Consider the following 24,648-nt stretch of genomic DNA (forward strand, 5'->3'; position numbering starts at 1 on the left):
GTTCGTATCTGAAGTCATGGTTTATTATACATCATGAATCTTGGTACTTGCGTGTTCAGCTGAAGGCTGGCAGTCCGGTTGCGTAACTCCACCTCCCTATACCGTGCCCCACGCTAACTAACTATCTCCACAGGCTCCATCACCCGACAACCCATCACCCCCCCCCCCCCCCCCTCCACACACACACACACACACACACACACACACCCCCCACCCTGCCACCCTCCACCATTTCTTAGAATGCCTTTTCTAGGGCTTCAGAATAGACGTAATATTTACAGTACAATGTTGACATGCCAACTGCTGGCCAGGTGCATGACAAATGATGATTTGATCCACAGTAAACTTAAAGATGTGTAGATCTATAAGCATCTCTGCTGAGACTTTTGTTTTACAGCTTGGCCAGGATCTCTCCTCACTAGGACTACACACACTGACTTTCCATGTCCTCTTAAAGGGGCTCCAGGTAGAATTAAAAGTTAAATTAATCATGGTCTCGAGTCAGCCAATGCTTATGCGAGTCATTAGTGAGTGAACGATAGCTCTCGCAACCACTTCCACAGTCCGCTGTCCGCTTTACATACCATATTCAGATTTGTATCAACTGCTGGCATTCCGTGATGAAAAACAGTCTTGCAGCGAGTTTATTTGAACAGCATTTTTTCATTACGGTGTAGCTTTTGAGACAGGCATGCCACGGACACTGCGCAAATGACGTCACCATACCTAGTGCCCCTTTAAAGGTACAATATGCGATTGTGATGTGTGTGTGTGTGTCTCATGGTGGTTTGATGTGTCTTTCCTGCAGGACAAGAGAGAAGACAGGGGCTCCGCTCTCCTGGGCCTCACGCTACGAGGAATGCAGGTTTATCAGGTTGGTCTGACTCTGTGGTGTGTGCCTGTCTCGGTGTGTGTGTGTGTTGTTCATCTGTTCATGTGTATGCATGTGTTTGTGTCCCATTTGTGTGTTTGAGTGCTCCAAGAAACCTATTTGCGTTTATGTGTGTCAGTGCAGTGTGTGTTAGATAAAGACTGTGAGAGCAAGAGAAGCTGTGTGTGTGTGCGTGTGCGTGTGCGAGTGTGTGTGTGTGTGTGTGTGTGTGTGTGTGTGTGTGTGTGTGTGTGTGTGTGTGTGTGTGTGTGTGTGTGTGTGTGTGTGTGTGTGTGTGTGTGTGTGAGTGTGTGTGTGCGAGTGCGTGTGTGAGTGTGTGTGTGTGTGTGCGCCAAAGAGCGCTGCATATCATCTGCACATAAAAGCGTATGGCTGTGATGGGGCCACTTCAGTTCTCAGGCCCAGATGCGTCTGTGGAATGTGCAGGTTATCAGCCCCGTCCACTCTGCACAAGGCACTAAAACGGGGATTACACCCCCCCCCCCACCCCCACCCCCCCCCAACCCCCCCTTCTCTGCTGGACATCTGAACACCCTCACTTGTACCCTGTGTCAAAGGCCAAATCACTTAGTTTTGCTGCATTCTATCCCTCAGCAAGGGTTCCAGAACACTTGGGCTCCAATCAGAGAGCGGGAAGGGGTAGAAAGGTGATCACTTGCAGTTTGTTTGAATAGATACAACTGACACAATTGGGCTACGTAATATGCCAAATAACACATTCGTAACGAACATGGGCAATCATAAACCACACCTTTCCTATGAGAAATTGCATAGGTAGCAAGTTTGACGTTAACCAGGCAAATTCTCCCATGCTGTGAAGTGGGAATGTACAGTATGCCAAGCTGCAAACTTGTCTTGTCCAAATTCTACTGCCAGCGGTTGTGATGAAGCTCTAATCACAGTGATGTTGCTTAAGTAGACATAAAAAAGACAGAATTAGTTGAAAAAAACTTTTCCTCACCAAGCTAAAATGTCTTAATATAATAATATGTCTACTATAATGACATCCACTCAGGATATTTTAAAGTTGGCAGTGGCAAGTTTAAAAAGTCTTGAGTGGACATGTCATTATAATAAAGATATATTAACTATACTTTTTGGAGAGCCTTGGTGAAGAAAAGTTTTTTTCTTTTCAACTAACTTTGGACAAACAATTACCTTGAACCAAAAAGCACTCACCAGAACACAATGTGTTGCATCGTTTTCAGTCAGTAGTACTACGTGAGGGATTGCTCTCTTGCGGTCTTTCTGTTTCCCATGTGCTACTGTTGGGCAGTTATAGCAAGAGAGGACAATTGAGCATAGCTGGAATTGTGCAAAAAAAACCCACCTCTTTCCACCTCATTCATTTTCTAAAAATCAAAATCATATTTTGGTCTGTGTTTCTGTTGATTTACGGTATGTATTGATTTTTTTTATTAGTTTTATTGTTTATTCGGTCAGAGGTGAGCCCCAAACATTTGCACAAAATTCAAGTGGGCCCCAAGTTGGAAAAGGTTGGGAACACCTGTGCTAGAAGTATTTGTGTCACTGTCATGGTTGGCTTGAGGTGTTCCTCAGGCATACTATTGCCTCTGGGGTAACAGCTGTACTGCTGTGAAGTGAAGTTGTTGATGTGATGTGATGTGTGTTTCCTCCCTTCAGGAGGTGAATAACATGCGGCAGCTGCTCTACGACTTCCCCTGGTCCAACGTGGGGCGCCTCACCTTTCTGGTATGGTCACATTTCTACACAGTAGTTTTGGGTAGGGTGCGCACATCCAAAAACACTTGTTGCAGGTGCCAGACAAAAAAAGTAAGGTAGGTCTTAGTGGTGTCAACAATGATCGATCCGGCGATCCAATCCAATTCGGGGCATGGACGATCCAGAATCGATCCGGCAAGTTCCAGAATCGATCCGGCAATTTTTTTAAGTTTCAATTACTTCCTAGTATATTTCGGGAGCAAATGAAAAGCACTTCAAAACATTGCAAGACTGATACAGACTGATACAGAAAACAGCCAATAAATTGTTGCTCACTATCTGACTACTTGTATTGCCTCATCTTGACTGATTAAACATTTGTTTTGCCTTCAGTAGAAATGTAATGCATTGCAATGCATTGTAGAATTGAATCGGATCGGATCGGATCGCATAGAATCGAATCGAATCGCTACCTCCCAAATCGTGATCGAATCGGATCGTGAGGGCAGTGCCAATCCACACCACTAGTAGGTCTGCACACTGCCGATAAGCTCCAAAAAATAAACTTTATTATTTAAAAAGCAACGTGTCGATCACCATGGATCTTCATCAGGCAGTGTGCAGAGTGCAGACCTACCTTTTTCAACACATTTCTACACAGTCCAGCCCACCGTGGTGCCAGGCAGGCAGCAGCACTCTCTACAGTCATCGCTCAGCTGTTCACCGACTCCTCTTGCCTTCCTACTTTATAGGTCTATAGTGGAACATAGTCTAGTGGAAAATGTGTGTTGCATGTTCACAAACTTTGTGAATGTTAATCACCCAATCACTAACATTGTTTTCAGGTATTCAATTGGCTTAACATTTTGTAGTGCTACAAGTGTACACCGTAATGAAAAAATGCTGTGAGAATGTTTTTCATCGCAGAATGCCAGCAGTTGATACAAATCTGAATACTGACCACGTGGAAGTGGTCGCGAGAGTCATCGTTCACTTACTAATGATTCACATACCATCGGCTGTCTTGGTACAGTGATTAATTAAACTTTTAATCCTACCTGGAGCCCCTTTAACACAATTCTTTTTAGTTCTGGTGCGGTGGTTAAGTAAACATAGACTGTTTGCAGGAGGGACTCGCACACAGGATGACAAACTCAAATAGTGTTTTTTTCAGATCATGTTTTTTACTTTGTGGAGCCCAGGGTGCAAAAAAAGAAAAGAAAAGTGCAAACGTTTCAGTCCCCCTGGACTTTCCTCAGTGCAAATGAGGAAGTTGTACCTTTGTCTCCTTGTGGTAACTTCAATGACATCCTCAGAGGGCTGCATGACAGCATCATCAGTAAGGCATTTAGCGCGTAGCAGCGTACAGTAGCTTTAGATGCTATCTCTCTCAGTAGGGCAGAGTAGCGTGTAGCAGCCTGAGTAGCGAGTACAGTTAGCTTTAGATGCTATCTCTCTCAGGAGTAGGGCAGAGTAGCGAGTACAGTAGCTTTAGATGCTATCTCTCAGGGGGACTGCTGTCTACTGGACTGGAAGATCACAGCTGAGTGCTTCATCTTTCAGTTGTAATTGACTCTTCAGTTCTTTGCCAGCTTACTCTGTTTGGTGCAGAGTATTGATAGATAGTTAAGTTTCCTAAAAAAATGTCCATAAAGAACTTCTTAGCAGCTAACACTGCACTTTAATTACCTAGATCAAGCCTGTAGTTTCAGTCATTTATCTTAATGAAATGGCTTTAGCTTTATTTATTTTGCTGCTGTGTTGTGTTAAGGATAAAAAGTTTGAGATTTTTTTCTCCAAGTTAAAAAGATGCACACATAGAGAAGACTGGAGACATTTACTTCATAGTAATTATGCAATTGATATGGGTGTGTAATGTGTAGTTCAAGCCTGTATCTATCTAATATTGTTATTGATTGGGCCCTTTTCTCTGTTGAGTTTGTGGTTAGGCTAAAACATTTTTTACAGATATTTAGTTTTCTCAAAACTAAAAATATGTGTTTTTATTCTTCCATATTCTCCAATGGTGAAAAAGTTTGAGATCTTGTGTGTGTGCCGTTGTATTTCAAGCGAGAGGTCTGACGGTGCGCGTGTGTCTGTGCGCGTGTGCGCGCGTGTGTTTGTGTGTGTGTGTGAGTGTGTGTGTGTGTGTGTGTACTGTGTGTGTGTGTACTGTGCGTGTGTGTACACTGTGCGTGTGTGTACTGTGTGTGTGTGTACTGTGCGTGTGTGTGTACACTGTGCGTGTGTGTACTGTGTGTGTGTGCATATGTGTGTGCGTGTATACGTTTAAGATCCAGCAGGCTGATCTGACATGTTCCCATTCTTCGTGTGTGTGTGTGTGTGTGTGTGTGTGTGTGTGTGTGTGTGTGTGTGTGTGTGTGTGTGTGTGTGTGTGTGTGTGTGTGTGTGTGTGTGTGTGTGTGTGTGTAGGGTAAGAAGTTTGAGATCCAGCCGGACGGTCTGCCGTCGGCGCGTAAGCTGGTGTACTACACGGGCTCCGCCTTCCGCTCGCGTCACCTCCTGCTCCACCTCAGCAGCAGCCATCAGCTCTACCTGAGCCTGCAGCCCGCACTCACACACCTACGCCAACTAGAGGAAGACGAAGGTACGTACGTGTGTGTGTGTGTGTGTGTGTGTGTGTGTGTGTGTGTGTGTGTGTGTGTGTGTGTGTGTGTGTGTGTGTGTGTGTGTGTGTGTGTGTGTCAGCCAGCCACCAGCTCTACCTGAGCCTGCAGCTTGCACTCACACACCTATGCCAACTAGAGGAGGACGTAGTGTGTGTGTGTGTGTGTGTGTGTGTGTGTGTGTGTGTGTGTGTGTGTGTGTGTGTGTGTGTGTGTGTGTGTGTGTGTGTGTGTGTGTGTGTGTGTGTGTGTTTATGTGTGTGTGTGTGTGTGTTTATGTGTGTTTGTGGATGTGGATGTGGATGTGGATGTGTGGGAATGGATTTGGGGATAGGTGTTTTGCATTGGGGAGGGCTGTTCCGCCTTGAGGATGGATGTTGGGCATGGGTGCTATGGGAAATGGGTATTTTGACTTGAGGATGTCTTTTATGCCTTGGATGGCAGTTTGTTTAACCTATTAAAGCCTGATGCTACGTATATGCTGCACTGACCAAGGCACCTGGAACGATATAGACTCTGCATTCAGGCTCTTGAGAATTGAGGGTTTTTAAATTTAAAAATGTGGGTATGTTAGAGCTGAATGAACACATTCTATTGCAGGACGTGGGTCCTAGCTTTTTAATGCGACATATTTCACGTTTGCATGTGCTTCAGAGGCTGAGATTTGAGTTTATAGGCTGAAGGCACCTTTTCCCAAAAATGGCTCAGGCATTCAGCAGGCGGGTTTTTTTGCAGGTACCCTAGTCTTAAATGGGTTAATGCAGTATTTACGTAGATTACCATGATTTAAGGTGGGTATTTGGACTATGTTTCAGTAGGCCCACTGCAGAAAGATTGCTGCATTCCATTAAAATGCCAGCAGAAATTAGTAAGTAAGACGGTCAAAGCCAGTCCCAGTGGTATAATGTGGTAGATTAACCCTGAAGGGCTGTTTACTCCCTGTAGATTAGGGTAGATTAGGTAGATTTACTCTGTGACACATGTTCAAGGCTCTGGTCATTACCGTTTTTCAAAACCTGAAGTGGGAGTTGGGCATACTCAATCTTTAAGAAGGTTAAAAGTGGGAGGTCAGGGTACTCTATCTTTAACCGGTTAAGACGCACTGTTATGAATTTGCTGTTACCAGAAAGACAATGACCAAGTCATGGTGCATTACTTACCCTGTTTTATGTCATAGTAGTGCAGTACTATGGTAGCTAACTTTTCAATGACTATTACAACGTTCCACTGGTGGAACAGCATGCATGATGGGGCCACGAAGGTTAGAAGTAGGATTTCAGCATATTTTATCTTTAAGAAGGTTCAGCGGAAGATGTATCTATTGCTTGTTTATAATTTATTGCAAGTTTTGTAAGCAAATGAGTGCTTTACTTTTGGTCACTTCTAATTCCACATTGCAAGCAATTCTAATTCCACATTGCAAGCTAAAAAGCAGATGTATCCATTGTTGTGTCCATTAGTCTGGCTTATGAATACTTAATTGCACATTTGAACCCATGCATCATGTTTGCGTAGCCCCTAAATGCATGCCGTACCTCCAGTGGCACGTTGTAATAGTCATTGAAAAGTTAACTACCACAGTACTACAATGCTATGACATGACACAGGGCCTTTAGTAATGCACTACGACTTGGTCATTTGCCATTCTGGTAACTGCAAATTTATAACGCAGTGTTTTAACGGGTTAATACTTTTGCTTTCCTCAAATATGTCCATTCTACTTGCACGGTATTACTATTTAGTCCTCAGTGTTCAGGTTACTTGTTCTCTCTCATAGTTTAGTTGTACAGTGTGGCCTGCCAACCATGACCTGACCTAGAAACTTTTTCATGGGAATTTGTGCCATTCCTGTTTCTTTATCCTATTTCCTATTTGTCCCATTCCTATTTCTATTCTTTATCCAGCTATTGTTGTATGTCCCTCCCTCTGGAGTAACATGGGCTTAGATGCCTTGCTCAACACCACCTCTTATTGATGATCTGGTAGAGCACTAGTTTACACTCAACACTCAACCTTTTCCTACTGAAATTGAAATGAAACAGCATCCATAGTATTCGTAGTATTTCATTCAACTTCTTCTATTTCACTTAATGCTATTCATGGTATGTCTTGTCTACCTCTTTATGGATATTATTGATATTGGGGGTCTTTTATTCTACTATGATCCCGGATTGGGAAATTAAATTGCGATTTGCTGGGACTAGGATATAGGGCTGCACGATTATGGAAAAAAATCATAATCACGATTATTTTGGTCAATTCCAAAATATTCTGGAATTTTCGATTAATTGTGCAGCCCTACTAGTATAATTTTTGAAGTCTGGTTCTGGTTCATCCATAACCATACCAAAGCTGGCCAGAGCTGCCACCAGACATCAGATGGTTATCTGTGTCCCCTTTCACTTCATCAACATCCTCTTTCTCTCTTCAGAGAAGAATTGCAACCAGAAGTCTTACATCAGATGGTTATGGTCAGATTAATCACCAGCCAACTTGGCTATTAGATCTTGATCTTACTAGCCAAGAATACACTCACTCACTCAGATGAATTCAAGTCAAAGTGGCTTGTACGTTTGCATTTCTACCAGACAAACTGAATTTTCAACAGCGTTAGGCTGGTTGGCGGGTGTTGATTTAGAGCCCTGGTTGGGTTTGCATTTCATGTTATCAACGTCATGTTTCTTCATTCCTCCTGAGGAGAAGCACTACCATGAGTCGTACATCAGATGGTTATGCATGTTTGCTCAGACACGTCTGAAGAAGGGTTCTTCTCACCCGAAACGTTACATAAAAAATAAAAAAGGTTGAAGCAGACTTTTTTTCACTTTTATCTATGCATGATTGTATTTCATGTTGTCAACATCTTGTTTCTTCATTCTTTCAGAGAAGAAGCGCTACCGTGAGTCGTACATCAGCGACGACCTCGACCTTGAGCCGGCGGGCAGTGCCAGCGAGGGCAGCCCGCGCCTCTCCCGCCACTCCACCAGCAGCTCAGGCATCGAGGCCGACACGCGGCAACGCAGTGCCTCTGTGGAGATGACCTCTGCGGACGAGGAGCGCAGCGTATCCGTGGAGATGACCTCTGCGGACGAGGAGCGCCTCCGGCAGCCCAGCGCAGCCGACAAGTCGTTCAGCTCCGCCGCCAGCCTGGGCAGCTCGCACACCTCCGGAGTGGACACGGGCAGCAAGGCACGCACCGACGAGGAAGAGGAGGAGGAGGAGGAGGAAGGTGAGAACACCGGGGGATAAGGATGGGTGGCAGGAGGATGGTGAGATGAGGATGAGGAAGAGGAGGAGGAGGAAGGTGAGAACACCGGGGGATAAGGATGGGTGGCAGGAGGATGGTGAGATCAGGAGGAGGAGGAGTAAGGAGAAGAGGAGGAGGAGGAGGAGGAAGGTGAGACTGTGGGAGGATGGGGAGGAGGAGGAGAAGTAAGGAGACGAGGAGGAGGAGAAGTAAGGAGACGAGGAGGAGGAGGAGGAGAATGAGGAGGAAGGTGACACTGTGGGGACTAATGGGGCAGCGTGGCTTACCGGGTAGGGGGGTGGTCACAAGGTTGCTTCAGAAAGGCACCTGACCCCACATTGCTCCAGGGACTGTAACCAATTCCTGCTCCTAAAAGAACGACTCAGCAGAGTTGCTTTGGATAAAAGAGTCGGCTAAGCTTCATAGATTGGAATGAAAGAGAAAATGATGAAAACATGAATTGATGAAAAAAATTCATGACTGGCGTACAGGCCAAATAGGCAGTCACCACGTATTTTGAAGATGTCTGGAGCACTCTCAAACTTTGAATACCTGAAATTTCAAACGTCTTGCACCAGCAATGTACTGACCAAATACCATGTGCACAAACATTTCAACAGAATGGATTGCTCTCACTAGGTTGTTTGCGGTGGGCAAATATTCAACCTACGTATGCATGCAGACACGTGATGCCTATTGTCCAATGTTTTTACAAAAGCCACTTGGTCTGCACTGTACATTTATTGCATAACTACATGAGGTCTCCGTAACGCATCCAGGTGACTTTATGCAACAGTAACGAGCAAGTAGGAAGCGTAGTATGTTTACATGAGCTGAGAGATTGAGTACCTGTGGAGTGACATTGCAAAGGGAGCAGGATGCTTGGGATTCCTCTGCTTATCTTCGAGCTTTCAAGGTTTGAGGAATGGTATTGCATAAACATGCCTTATCTTCTCTTTAAGCACTATATAGTACCTTCGACATTTCTTAGTGGCAGGCAGGCAGGCAGAGAGAGAGGGGCCGCGTAGTCAGGTGCACTGTGGTGCAGTCCACACGGTGGACGGCTTGTTCTAGGCATGTCTCAGAAATGTGATTGTTGGACATCCTCGTCTCCTTCAGGATTGATAAAAGGTACACTAATACTATGCAACTTTATTTCTCAACCTTTTCTCAGCTGCTTTTCATGGGTGCTGCTTGCCCCTGTAGTGTCTCTCAAGCTAGGAGCTAACCATAGCCTTTCAGTTAGTTAGTTAGAAACTTTATTGTCCCCAATGGGGATTTTTTTTGTCAGCAGGTAAGGTACACATCAGGCAGGTTGTATTGCCTATGACATGATAAAAACAAAGATTTAACACATACAATACACATTCACCCAGATATAACAGACATGACATAACAATAGGCAGGACAGGACAGGACAAACTATTCAACTGTTCCGCTCAATTTTCAACTTCACTTGTGTCACACAATGACCAAATGCAATGGTGTGCAGAAACGCTGGCTGTGCAAGTACATTAGGTAGGGGAAGTGAATAGCACTAAGTAGGCCTATCCTACAAACCCCAACTCCGGTGAAGTTGGGACGTTTGGTAAACAGTGAATAAAATCAAAATGCTATCATTTTCAAAACATTCAATCTATTCATTAGATGGAGAATAGTGAAAAGACAACATATTAAGTGTTAAAACCGAGAAAAAATATTGTTTTGGGGGACATATGTACTCATTTCTAATTTGATAAATCCAACACGTCTCAAAAGAGTTGGGAAGGGGACAATAAATGGCAGCAAATGTCGAGGAAGACTAAAAACAAAACAAAAGACAACACTTAACAGTTAAATACATTAACCGATGAGATGATTTTTATATAAAAAACAGTGTTAATTCCTATCTTGGACATGATTTCACCAGCTTAAATGGTGGGTGTATTCCTTGTCATGTTTTGCAATGTTTTCCTTTCTGTAGTGCTTACAGTGTGACAGGTCTTGACCAAAAGCCCACCATTTTATCACCTGCTGGTCCTTATGATGGAGTCAAACTGTTAAAACATAGTAGAGAATGCAATTTGACCTTACTATGTGGCAGTAATCGAAGATCTCCCTTCAAAATATAATGCATGACTGTCTTTTCATGCTGTTTAAAACCCTTTTATACCATTCAGCACTGTATTTAACTCTACAGATGAGTGAGAACATCTTAACCAATGCACTACTGCACCCGCATGCCATCATGGAGGCTGACTTTTGAAGTTAGCACTAACACAAGTTGGATGGTCCATTTTCACTGTAGCACAGGATGTGCAATGCTCTATTATTGTCAAAAAGAATGGACTTCTACAACCTCTGCTGACTTCTGTAAGCAAAGGACAGTTTCCCATGTCTTCTGGGTCTATTTCAAGTGAGCTCAGGTGCTTAGGAGAATGTTACACCCCTGTATCATTTGCACGCATTAAGCATTCTTAATATGGTCAATTTTCAATAGCTCTAATTCCTGGAGTGCTAGAGTGAGACTACAGCCAATATATATTTCATGATGTTATGAACCTATACAATGATTTTAGTAACAAAAATATGTCTTATATACACTCAATCGTGGTAAATCAAAGGGAATTCAAAAATGTATGTAATAACTATGGTAATTATTCCCTTTGCATCTTTAATTCTGAGTGACTCAGCCTCTCTATGATGATCTTATACCTGGACACCTATATTGTCCGTCAGTACAATTCATTTTGAAATGTTCTTCTTTGTTGTTTTATCTTATTTGGATGTTTACTAAATTTCACTGATCCCCGTCCCAACTTATTTGAGACGTGTTGCATTTATCAAATTAGAAATGAGTACATATGTCCCCCAAAACAATATTTTTTCTCGGTTTTAACACTTAATATGTTGTCTTTTCACTATTCTCCATCTAATGAATAGATTGAATGTTTTGAAAATGATAGCATTTTGATTTCATTCACTGTTTACCAAACGTCCCAACGTTGGGGTTTGTATATCAAGTATACTAGAGGAATGTGCAAGAAGGAGCAACAGGAAGTAAATAAATAAATAAATAAATAACAACCTTAGAATAAAACCCTTAGAGGTTAAAAATGTATCCTCAATAGAATGCAATGGGCTAAAAATGAGTAATACAAAATAATAAAATAGGGATATGGCTCCTCTGCTCAGGCCCGCTGAGCAGTTTCTGCGCAATCATAATTAAGAATAAAATCAAAATATAAAACAAATATTTCACAGTATCTCTAACCATAGTCTTTCACAGCAGCTCTAACTACAGTGTAGTCTTTCACAGTATCTCCCAACGCCAGAGGCTTATTAGGCAGGTGTTGCAAGTGTGGGTTTCTTCCCCAGACAGTATTAGCAGCCAAGAGAGTCTTCATTCGTCTATTAAAGACTCACTGGCTGACTTGTTGAGATGATTAATTAACTTGTTCACTCATGCACCATTCTCCTGCTGCTACAGTACTACTATTACTAGAGCGTCATTGTTGTGCGTTATGATGACCATGATCAAGTCTGACCCAGCCATGGGGCAGCCGTAGCCTAATGCAGTGGTTCCCAACCTATGGGTCGGGACCCAACCTGTGGGTCGCCAAAGATCCACGGGGGGTCGCGAAGCCCTCTTGATTTTAAGGGGTTTAATTTTAAATATCATATATAACCCATGTTGAATAAATGACAAAGCATTTAACTAATATATGCATAGAAGCAACAAAATGTTAGTGCTATTAAACATTTATTCTATATTTGACCGAAGACGAATTGAGGAATAAAATAACTAAAATTAGTTTTCGCAGGAAACAGAGGGCATCTTGTGACTCCGTCTCGTGCGGGCGCTTGCGTGGTTGGGTCACCAAAGCTTACAATAGTAAAAACATGGGTCCCTTAAGAAAAAGGTTGGGAACCACTGGCCTAATGGTTAGGGAGGTGGTCTTAAGATCAGATGGTGCCAGGTTTGAATCCCACCCTTACCTCTCCCTACACCTCCATCCATGGCTGAAGTGTCCTTGAGACCCCACATTGCTGAAAGGACTAACCAATACTCTGTAAATAACCATGAGTTGCTTTGGCTAAAAATGTCAGTTAAGAGTAATAAGATGTAAAAAGTGTAATGGAATGGTGTATGTGATCTTCCCATCAGCGACCCAGGGGCAGGTGAGCAGCCCTGCAGAGGTCAGTGTTGAGGTCAGCGTCGACAACCCCGGGGAGGTCTCTGTGGACGACCCTCAGGAGATGCTGCGATTGGCTGAGCTGTTGGAGGGCGTGTCAGTGGACTGTCCATCTCTACTGTCAGAGATCCACTCCAGAGGTCAGGAGAATGCCACAAGGCACACACACACTGCAATGCCATGCCACATTAAGCACACTCTACCTAAAAACACACTGCAATGCCATGCCACACTAAGCACACTCTACCTACACGTGATAATACCATGCCATCTGCCAAACATACCTCAGTACCGGGCGAATACACCGGCCGCGACGAGATTCAAGCGACAGAGAATCGCTTCTGTGCAGCAAAAGCGATGCGAGCGATTGAAGCGTCTAGATTATGTCCGTTAAAAGCAGAACGCAAGCATTCCAACATTCCCATTGGCTGTGGTTTCTGACCTCTATACAGTTATTGGCTGTGGCGGCTTGTCGCCGAACCGCGTCATAGCTCATTTGCATACCATTCCCAGGAGTTCAACTACAAACTGTCGCTCTCATCGCACGAATCGCCTCTAGTCTCCAGAATCGCTTTTTTCGCGTGACTCAAAGTCAATTACTTCCTCGCTCATGTCGTGGCTGGTGTATTCGCCCGTTGAGTCTGACAATTGACCGCTGAGTATGAGTCAGCCTTTAAAAAAAAAGAGACCCATTAGTGTGACATCCCATTAGTCCGACCACACATGTTCAACCTATGCCCAAACCAAAACAATTCCTAACCCTAACCGTCAGTAAAGGCATGTTTTTGCACATGTATTTTGGGTCTGAAAAGACGTGCCCACATGTACCCCAGTATCCTGAGCGCCACGCACTTCTGTCGGACGAATGGGATGTCGGACCAATGGGATTCTTGTTACTCTCCTCTACGGCTTATTGTTGCACTTATGGGTTGTCAGACTAATGGGCTGCTGGACCAATGCGCATGGACGGCCATCCGGGTACTTTGCTCGTGAATGTGCGTTACGCCCCTTTTTGGGGGAAAACAAGCAAAATGTCTCATTAACTTACATGCTACATCGACTAGCCTAAATAAACACAGTCCATGCTTCCGCCACGGCTGTTTGACTATAGGTATATTATTTTAACAGCCGACAGCACAACACGTTTCCGGCATGTTGAGCATGAACTACAGGTACGCAGGTCTACAGGTCCTTGTCTTTCGTTTATTCTTTCCCAACACCACCAATTTACTAGCATTGGCTTTTCCCCCAATGTTTTACCCCAAAAAAGGGCGTAACGCACATGTCACACGTCATGTCACACCGTTCATGAATATGGGCCGACCCCATGCTAATGCCATGCCATGTGCTAATTTAATGCCATGTGCTAATTTCACGCCAAACACACTGTATGCCTGCCAATGACATGCCATCTGCATTTGAATGAATACCTCTTTGATGCAACCAATTAACAATGTCCACTGCCTTATACACCCCACCATACATACGTACAGGTATGTATTCACTGTACATGAACTGTTGGCTATTGGTTTTATTGTTATGCCATTAGAGTTTGCAGGTGGTGGTGTTCTGTGATGATGATGGTGTACTGTGGTGTGTGTTTACTATGTTGCATGTGTTTATTTCAGGCCTCAGAGTTCTTGCTGACACGACAGACACCCAGCCCAAACACAGCAGCATCGACACCTTAGGCACAGTAAGTCTGGGGAGACTTCTTTGGCATTCATAATGCCAGTTTTTCCTTTACTCTCTCTCTCTCTCTCTCTCTCTCTCTCTCTCTCTCTCTCTCTCTCTCTCGATTTTTTTGTGGGTCAGTATTTTGCAAACAGATTTATGAAACAACCAAAATGTAATTATCTGTCAAGAAGAAATAACAGCCAGTTCCCTTCCAAGTAGCAAACACTTTTGTCAACAGTCTATTTCATGTACTTGTACTTAATGGACTGACTTAAGCTTTAAGCAGTTTGTAACGTTTCCAATTCCACTTGTCTCTACTCTCTCTCTCTCTCTCAGGTGTTGAACTGGAAGTCGCGTACCTCCGCGGACCGCCACAGCCAGAGTCTGGACGACATCCACCTCTACTCCCCACCCACGCCCCTGGGCACCGCCCCCCACACCAATACCTCTCACAGCTACACCTTCGGGCTCCCCGAGGGCCACATGGGCACCAAGAGCCAGCAGCAGCAGCAGCAGCCCACGGAGCTCCAGTCCCCAGCCAAGCCCTCCTTCTACGGCAGGCGCTCCATGAACTGCCTCTCCCTCGACCTACTGGAGGACGACCAGCTACTGGAACTCATACTGTGATGGTGAGAGAGATAGAAAGAAAGAAAGAAAGAAAGAAAGAAAGAAAGAAAGAAAGAAAGAAAGAAAGAAAGAAAGAAAGACAAGAAGACAGACAGTAAATGACAAACTGGCTATGAGAGAGAGGGAGAGAGAGAGAATGAAAGAAAGAAAGAAAGAAAGAAAGAAAGAAAGAAAGAAAGAAAGAAAGAAAGACAAAAAGAAAGACAAAAAGAAAGACAAAAAGACAGACCGTAAAGGACAAATTGGCTATGAATGAGAGAGAGAGAGAGGGAGAGAGAGAGAGAGAGAGAAAAGAAAGAAAGAAAGAAAGAAAGAAAGAAAGAAAGAAAGAAAGAAAGAAAGACAAAAAGACAGACAGTAAAGGACAAACTGGCTATGAATGAGAGAGAGAGAGAGAGAAAGAAAGAAAGAAAGAAAGAAAGAAAGAAAGAAAGAAGAAAGACAGACAGACCGTAAAGGACAAACTGGCTATGAATGAGGGAGAAAGAGAAGGATCAAAAAGATGCAAGAGGAAAGAAGAGAGAGCCCGTGAGAGAAGAGAGAGCCTGTGAGCGTGCCGATAGCACTTTGAGTTCTAAGCATTTACAGACAACAAACACACAAATATGCACGGCCTATTCTCTGAGAAACTGACAGTATTGTCCGAATCTGTGGCAGCCTGCGTACAGTATGTATGTCAGCATGTGTTCTTCCTGTACAAAACAAAGTCTTCCGAAACAATCTCCCTCAATGGCCCTTTTTAATCAGGGTGCATCTGTAGCACTCTCCAACATAACTCTTACCAAACAGTGGATGAATGATGATGCCTCGTATTCCACAACATCTGATCTCATCTCTGTTCACACATGTACACATTGGTGAGAAGGGGAAAAATCTGTGATCATTTCCCCCACATGAGACATACGTACATACAAACCCAATGCCTTTCATATGTTAATGTAAAAACAAATCTCAAACTATTGTCAGTATATTTATTTCCCATTTCCTTTTCTATTGTATTCCCTGTTTACAGAATACTCCTTTTTTATACTCAGTCCGAACAATGTAATGTTTGTTACGATACGACTGCCGTAAACAATGTAATGTTTATTTTACGATATGACTGCCGTAAAGTCATAGCCTGTTGTCCTGCATGGTGTGTGCTGGAAAGTTAGTGATTTTGTAATAATCACAAATGCTCCGCAAGCCTGCGCTGAACTCTTTTTAAGTTGTTGGGCGATGGGATGCATGAAAGAAACCCATTTACTGGCAGGCAGTGTCATATGCAAGGACCGTCGTATGCCTTCCCCCTCTCCTCTGTCTGCAGTGTATTCACTACATCACTTTTCAGTCCTATATTACTCCAGTCATTAACCATATTGACTAAAAAGCCGCCTCTGTAAACAGGCACTGTGTTGGGTTTATGAGCCTAAAGCAATTTTTATTTTGTAATAATCCATTTTTTTCAATTTCTATTTGCCATACTGCACATATAAGATACATTGTAAAAACAGACTGTCGCATATTTAATACAATATAAGACATGTTCTTTACTGGCCTGAGCAACAGGCTGTAGCATATTTAATGCAATTTATTATATGGTGTGACGTCATCGGTCGAATGCTCCATTCATTTCAACGGGGCTCCCCAACGTTCGCACGTCTGTTATTTTTCGATAACGGACGGGTTGGTCTATAACAGACCGCTGTCAATGGCAACAAGACTTTTCACTGCTAAAGCGACTTTTCAACAAGACTCTAATCAGCTGCTGTGATAGACTACACCTGTTGTCCTGGCTACCTAGCTGTTGCCTAGCAGTGTTCCACAACGGCACTGTTTTGTTTTGCGCAGCAACAATCTTAACATTAAATAGGCCTAAAGAAATGTCCCCGCCATGTGTGAATCATTTAAGTATATCCATATAATAAGCGGGTTAACTTTCGGCGAGTCGGACGCTTTGTGGAATAGCAGCACTTCAGAGAGAACAAGACCCCTCCGCTTCGCGTCGGGGTCTAAAGATTCTCTCTGTCGTGCTGCTATTCCACGGTAGCGACCTTCTCGCCGAACGTTAACCCTTACATAACACAGTGCCAGTGCTACAATGTTGCCTTTTCAGCATCTCTCAAATGTCAATCCAAATTAGAGAGCATTGTGAACAGCTGATCTGGCAACCCAAACGGCCTGCCAAGGTCACACAATAGGGCCCCCACCACCAACACGAGAGTGAGGGCCCCCTTGCAAACACAATACAAGCAGGGCTGCTGACCGCTTTGGCCGGGCTCGGAACAGAGTCATCTGAAAGGGCCCCCACCCTCAACACATACAATGTAATGGAGACCCAATTCTGGACCCCCTTTCTCCCTGGCCATGGGGAGAATGACGTACCGGTATTTGTCCCCTCCTCAACATCACCGGCAGTATTTCTGGATGTCACTAATTGCCCATGCCCACTAGCCTGATTATCATCGACTTTCAAATCTCTTCGAGTCTTGCTCTGACCAAGAACATGAATATTAACGTTTCCCAAACGGCATGGTTGACCCGCTTCCCTAGGTTTGCTACTGGTTGACTGGTGTCAAAGTGGGTGGAGTTCCCGTTTTTTCGGGAGATCAGAAACGATATTTGCATTGCTCCTGGCCTGACTAGAAGCAACACAGAAGGTGTTGTCTCACTAGGAGGGCGTGGTCTGGCTACATGCCCACAGCCACCACCTCTTCGTGGGTTTCCACCAGCCATGTGTCAATTAGCATGTTCTAGAATGGGTTTAAAGCAGATGAGCATGTTATAAAATGCATTCCGAGTAGCTACATCGAGGGCTGCTTTATGCAGCACCTGTTGCAATTCTCAGAGCCGATCTCCATGACCTGAGGAATCCATCAGGATGAAGCCTTGTCACCATTGCTCTCCAGCTTGGCTGTAGATCCTAGAAGGCATCGGGGTTAGGGACGATCTACAGGAATCCAACACATTTGGAAATAAAACATTGTGTCAAGTTTGAAACGTCATCATGCCAATGAATGAATAAAAAGAGGGGGGAAAAAAACTTCATGAAGGAAAAATAAAACGACAAATGCATCTCTCCCACTGCTATGGCAATCACATCAGAGTGGGTTGTGTACCTCAACACAGCCTGCTTCTGCAGACAAGCCCCCAGTGCATTTTGGTAACCATCATCTTTATATGCTTTCCTTTCAATGAAAGGCTCATGTATTATGTAATGACCATTAGAAATAAATAAAACACACCTCTGCTATATGAATATGAGAATGTTTTTTTCTGTACAGACCAATATTGCACAACAGAACAAGGATGAGGTCTAGGCCTACACTACAGAACTTGAAAGTCACTCTCAACGTAAATCTTTTCACTTACAAGTACATGAAACTGAACTTGACGCTGAATAGGCTACAGCAGGGGTTCCCAAACTGTTTCCCCTGTGCACCCCCTTGTACATTTCATTGTGATTCGCGCACCCCCTAAGCAAATATTTTGGTGTGCTGATGGCCACGCAAATATGGATTCACTGCGCATTCACTGCACATTATGCACAGTTGTTTAGGGGAATCATCTTTTCCAATAGTATAGGAGTTAAACTACACGTCAGATGGACCCTTCCAGCATATGCACCATAGAATTAAAAAACTACATGTTCATTAATGCTGGATGAAAACTCCACCTTTGCTCAATTTAGCTCGCGCACCCCCTGGTGACAGGCCGCGCACCCCCAGGGGTGCACGCACCACAGTTTGGGAAACCCTGGGCTACAGCATACAGTGTATACACATTGTTGTGGTGATAATATGTGCATAGCTCACCTCTTTGACAGCTTTGCAGGTATTTTTTGGCCCTCCCATGATTGTAGTTTGTTTGACATAGGCCTACTCTGACTGGAACGCTTGGAGGTAGGATGTAGCTGACTCCGAGGGAGTAAGCTTATTCCAAGAACATGGCTAGTGATAAACCTGGCAAGGTTATCCAAGGTCAACTGCATGAAGGGGTAAATCTGTTACTAGCTCGGAGGAGTATGAGACTTAACAGCACAGGTCCAATGACAGGAGTGAGAGAGACACGAAAGTGGTGTTTGTTTGTTTGTGTTGTTTTGTTTTTCTTTTCTATATGCAGCAACTCAAACAAATGCCAACTGGCAGAAACATCCTTTCTCCACTTTTTATTAATTTCACATGATATACAGGTAAAATCACTATTTTCGACCAACAAATTACCACTGCATCATTAACATTGGTATTAGATAATGTATAACCCATATGTAAATGGTTAGACTGACCAGTAGCACTGATTTGTTACATACATATCAATTATGTACAATTACATAAATGACAAATTAACTAGATGGAAGTTCAGCATCCTTCAAAGGTAGCCTACTACTGCAAGGAGTGATTCATTTAGGCCCACTTAACTGTGTGGACCTGTCTTGTTGATTTGCTTCCTTAACTGTTGTTTTAAGAGGTTTAGAGATCAGGGAAGTTCAGGGAGAGTTTCTTGTCATGCCCAACATTCTTCACCATCTTGGCCTTTCTCTGTGTGGGCACTACTTCATGCAATGATTAATTGATATTATGATGGATATGGAGGCCTATGTCATTCAGTGACCAACACATGATAGTGCAGGTTCAGTTGTAAGTTTAGGAACATTTCATATAGATTTTTCCATTCAGCATTTTTTTTACTTCTAGGACCCCCCCGAATACAAATCCACCTGTTTCCAATTTTTTCCTTAATATTTAGTGGCAAATCCAAGATGGCTGCCATTGTGTACAGAACATTCGCCATTAATGCTGTTTTAAGGATTGAATTTCTTCAGTTAATCTTTTTTTTTATTTCCAGGACAAAATTTCATAGAAAACCACTTGTTTCCAATGTTTTGCTTGTTTTTTAGTGGGAAAATCAAGATGGCTGATCGTATTTGGCAAAATTGGCATATTTCAGCCATTATTGACTTTTATTGGTAATATTTGGCTGAAGTCAGCCATCACATGGACGAAATCCATTACAAAATCCAAGATGGCCAACATTTCATATAGCAAAATCAATATTAACATAATGATGTCAGGTCTATAAAGCCATTCATTTGCGAATTTAAGCACATAAGATTGTGTGCCGGTCCAAATTATTGTTCAAACAAAAAATACTATGAATCAATTAATGTACAGTACCTGTTATGCAGTGCTACCTGTACAGTAGTATTGCATATGCACTGGTTTGGCTGCCTATGTCAAGGCCAAGGTCTACAAAGTTGCTTCAGGGTCGGCTTCAGCTTATCTGAAGGCTATGAAACCAAAATGTTCTGCCTGGGATGCTGCAGTCCTCCAATTCCAACAATCTTGCCATGCTCTCTGCTCACAGAACTAGGCTCTTTGGCATGACAGTCAGTGTACACCCATGACCCTAGTAATGGCCACACCATCATACCTTTGTAAGACCTTTGGCATCATGAAGTATTGGTGGCACAAGTGTGAATGTAAATTGTGTCTGCCTCCAGAAATTTTGGGGCCCACAAAAGATTTGATTTTTGGGCCCCCATAAGGGCCCCTGTCAGTGCTGTCAGTGCTTGGACCCTTAGAATCTGTAACAACTTTCCCCCCCTAGCGGCGCCCATGTCTGATGCTACAGAGTATTCTCTCTATATTAATGTGTGGAATGAGGTGGTCCTATTGCCCACTCTTCTGGATAGTTCTATGAAATGAATTAATAGGATTGTTTTGTACTTCCTGATCAGTCTATAGAGTTTAGTTGGAGGCAACAGGCCTTTTTTTGCAACTGGCAAATTGCAAGCCAATCTTTGCGCACAACATTTAAGGTGTGTCATCTCAAACTTCAGATTTTCTACCTCTGAGAGTGAGGCATCGTGAGGATGGACAGAGCGCTCCACTCCTGTCATAAATCACACCGGCTCCACCTGCTGCTATGCTATTGAGATCAGGGGTCAGTTCAGATATAGATGAGATCTAGGTTATTTGCTAGTTCAAGGGTTTTTGGACACCATGTTGAATTTTGGCAAAATATGAGATACATGTTGATAACGTGCCTATCAAAATATTACCAATAGGCGTACAATACTGCAGAATGGCTTTATAGACCGTAGCCCCTTAATGCACGCCTTACCTCCTGTGGCATGCTGTAATAGTCATTGAAAGTTAACTACCATAGCACTGCAATACTATGAAGTATTGTATTAGTAATGCACTACGACTTGGTCATTGCCATTCTGGTAACAGCAAATTTATAACGTCATGTCTTAATGGGTTAAAACATTAAAATGTCCTTATTTTGCTATAATGTCAGCAATCTTGGATTTTGCTTCTGAAAGTTAAAGGGAAAATAAAAACAAGTTGTTTTGTATTCAGAGGGGGTCCTACAAATAAATAGGATAAGACACATTAGCTGGTCATAAAAAGAGCCGTTCAATGCCTTTTCTGATGTCATGTTGAATTTTTACAACAGATTGAATAATTTTTGAATGAAGTTCATGTAATGGCTGACTGAACAGTCCTTTATCCATTGTGAATATTACAAATACAAGAAAAAAACAATGACTTTAGATACCTTAAAACACCAAATACATAATTTATGCTACATGTCATGTCAGCCATCTTGAATTTTGGTACTAAAACTTAAAGGGACACTGTGTGAGATTTTTAGTTGTTTATTTCCAGAATTCATGCTGCCCATTCACTAATGTTACCTTTTTCATGAATACTTACCACCACCATCAAATTCTAAGAATTCATTATGACTGAAAAAATTGCACTTTTCATACATGAAAAGGGGGATCTTCTCCATGGTCCGCCATTTTGAATGTCCAAAAATAGCCATTTTTAGCTGCAAAAATGACTCTACTTGGACCATACTAGAAAATATTTGTTTAATACTTAGTAAACTTTCATGTAAATATCAAATTTGGCAATAGGCAGCCCAATTTCAATAAGCAGCATAGTTGCAGTACCTTTTTTGACCATTTCCTGCACAGTGTCCCTTTAAGGGTCGGGGGTGGAAACAGGTTATTTTTTTGTTCAGGGGGTGTAGGAAATATAAAAAACACCAATTCCAAAAATGTATGAGACATGTTTCTTTCAATTACATTCAATTGTGTTAGAATATGACCATATATCCGCCATCTTGAATTTTGGGCGTTTCCACTTCAGAAAAAAATTGGAAACAGGTGGATCTGAAGACTATGGGGTCTGTAGTTGATAAAAAACGCAATTTGGAAAAATCTATATGAAATGTTCCTAAACCTTATTTTTGAGACAATTGAACCTGCACTATGACTGGCAGAAGTAAAATGATCACCAGCCCTGATGTTATACTGCCATCTAGAGGGCATACAGATAGAACTACATCATAAAGCCTAACTGGGTAACTGGATAGGAATCGCCACATTCTCACATAGAATCTGTGTGAATCACACTGGCGTAACGCAAGTCCTTCAGGGCCCCCTGCAAGCTACCAGGAATGGGCCCCTGAAAGAAAAAAGAGGGCCCAATATCATGTGGAGGAGGAGGCCCGTTTCTTCAAGTCAAGCAAGGGTCCATGTGGGCCCCCCGTCTCATATGCCCCCCCCCCCTGCCTTGCAGGGGCTGCGGGGGTATACTTTACGCCCCTGGCGAATCATATTGTTCAAATTGCATTTGCAGGTGTGTCTCAGCCTAAACAGGCTTATGAGTGTGTTAGTTTATATGGGAGGAGAAAGGAGTCACACGTAGGCAGTGGATGCAAATCAGGAGAAACTGTATTGAAAAGTGGAGAAAAGGATAAAAGCTGAGGACAAGTGTAGGATACTGTTTCAGGACTCTAGCTCGTCATCAGAGTTCCTAATTTGAAATATGTCACCAGTTTTGGGAGAGCTCTTAAAAGCTCCGCCAAGTGATCAGCAAAAGCCAAAACATATCTAAAAGAAAAGAGAATAGTCTTTACAAGTTTAGGCTTGCCACGGTAAAGTTTGGAAGCCCCCTGGTGCAGTCTACAAATAGGTACAAGAGTGGGTTGTTGTTGGTTTGCAGCTTCTCTCTTGAAGTTGAGGCTTGCAGACGGTCCCTCTGAAATCAAAGGCAAGATACTATATACATACCGACCGTCATACCGCCAGTGAGAACAGAGGGTGTGGCTGCTATCCATAATGCCCCCTCACTGACACTGAGTAGCAATAGGAAAGTGTGTGTGTGTGTGTGTGTGTGTGTGTGTGTGTGTGTGTGTGTGTGTGTGTGTGTGTGTGTGTGTGTGTGTGTGTGTGTGTGTGTCTGTGTGTCTGTGTGTGAGAGAGAGAGAGAGAGAGAGAGAGAGAGAGAGAGAGAGAGAGAGAGAGAGAGAGAGAGAGAGCTCTGGCTGGAGGTAGGCTAGGCTACTAGCAATAGAGTGGGAAACGTGACAGCAGCTGACCCAATCACCAGTCACAATCACGATACTCAGATACTGACCCAGAGGAGAGAGAGATAGAGAGAGAGAGAGAGAGAGAGAGAGAGAGAGAGAGAGAGAGAGAGAGAGAGAGAGAGAGAGCTTAATGCCCCTTGTCCCACCTGATAGGTAACAGCTTTCTACTTTCTCACAACACTGGTAGTTGAATACGTACCAAGTTTGTGGAAAAAGAACACATAATGTACAATATTGCTGACTGCCGTCCCTGGGCTTAAGGTCACCCCAAACACCCTTACATAATACCTGACTAATAAAAAGAGGGGGATCACAGAGTCGAAGGCACAGACACTGCTGCTGCTGCACCTACGTCTGGTACGTCTACCATCAGTATTGCTGCTACAGACACCAGTGACAGACAGTGGCTCATGCCTGTGCCTCATATGTCTATCTGTGTCACATTCATAATAATAATAATAACTGTATTTGTATAGCACAATATCATGCAAAGCATGCAGCAGGAAGAAAAAATAGTAGAGTGAGGTAGAAACAAGAAAGAAATAGAAAAACGACAAGAGAGGAAACTAGACAAAATAGAAAAAATAAGTGGATAGATAATAAATAAGTAAATGTAAAGAAAAATTAAATGAAGGAGTTGAAAGAAGAGATAAGTGGAGAATAAAGAGGCATAAGGTCCACAAGGGTTTAGGCCCACAATAAGTGATATATTCGTATAATTGTGGACAGTTATTTTGAATAAAGAAGCTAAAATGCATATGTGTGCGTTTGTGTAAAACCTCAATAATTTTGCATTTTAGTAAGTCCGTACTGATTCTTTGCATGGTGTGAGCTACTCAGAATCTGTTGAATGTTGTATTTTACAGTGACTTGGAAGATGAGGGCTGCCATCTCATGGGTGACGCTGCTGCTCTGCATGTGGGGAACTCAGACTCGGAGCACCCAGACTGAAGTCCTGACCGAGGGCCAGACCACTGGGGCTGCTGCTGCTGCTGCTGCTGCTGCTGAAGTCTCTACCCAGCTGCTGGACGTCTCTGCTGAGCTTAAGGAACTCAGAGACATGGTGGTGGCGCAGGGAGTAATACTAAGATACACCCATGGTGACGTCAAGGTACTGGAGGTAGAGAATATACTAGTGAACCAAAGGCAGGCAGTCAGTGAGAATAAGGTGGATGTGCTGGAGGCAGAGAATGTAGCAGTGAATCAAAGGTTGGCAGTCAGTGAGAATAAGGTGGAGGCTCTGGGGAAGGTGCTACAGGACACCACAGCAGAAATGAAGACGGAGGTGGACAATCTGAAGAAGGAAAACGCAGCCCAAGAGGCTGAGTTGGCAGCGCTGAAGACTCGCTTGGC

General features: G+C 43.3%; 1 protein-coding gene across 2 annotated transcripts in view; it reads left to right on the forward strand.

The window, feature by feature from the left end:
* The window catches only part of zgc:172136 (uncharacterized protein LOC566376 homolog), a 42,771-nt gene extending 18,539 nt beyond the window's left edge, over positions 1 to 24,232 (forward strand). Inside the window, exons 8-15 of one of the 2 annotated variants that reach the window (XM_063192244.1) lie at positions 809 to 874; positions 2,537 to 2,605; positions 5,009 to 5,183; positions 8,087 to 8,431; positions 12,597 to 12,764; positions 14,253 to 14,320; positions 14,638 to 14,930; positions 24,162 to 24,232. In XM_063192244.1, coding sequence (XP_063048314.1) covers positions 809 to 874; positions 2,537 to 2,605; positions 5,009 to 5,183; positions 8,087 to 8,431; positions 12,597 to 12,764; positions 14,253 to 14,320; positions 14,638 to 14,928 — 1,182 coding nt within the window. In that variant the 3' untranslated portion in view covers positions 14,929 to 14,930; positions 24,162 to 24,232. Of the gene's footprint in view, positions 1 to 808; positions 875 to 2,536; positions 2,606 to 5,008; positions 5,184 to 8,086; positions 8,432 to 12,596; positions 12,765 to 14,252; positions 14,321 to 14,637; positions 14,968 to 24,161 lie in introns of those variants that run through there. The other variant, XM_063192243.1, reaches the window with a different exon arrangement.
* Positions 24,233 to 24,648: the final 416 nt, after the last annotated feature.

The sequence above is a fragment of the Engraulis encrasicolus genome, chromosome 24, assembly GCF_034702125.1.
Source record: "Engraulis encrasicolus isolate BLACKSEA-1 chromosome 24, IST_EnEncr_1.0, whole genome shotgun sequence".
Lineage (NCBI taxonomy): Eukaryota > Metazoa > Chordata > Actinopteri > Clupeiformes > Engraulidae > Engraulis > Engraulis encrasicolus.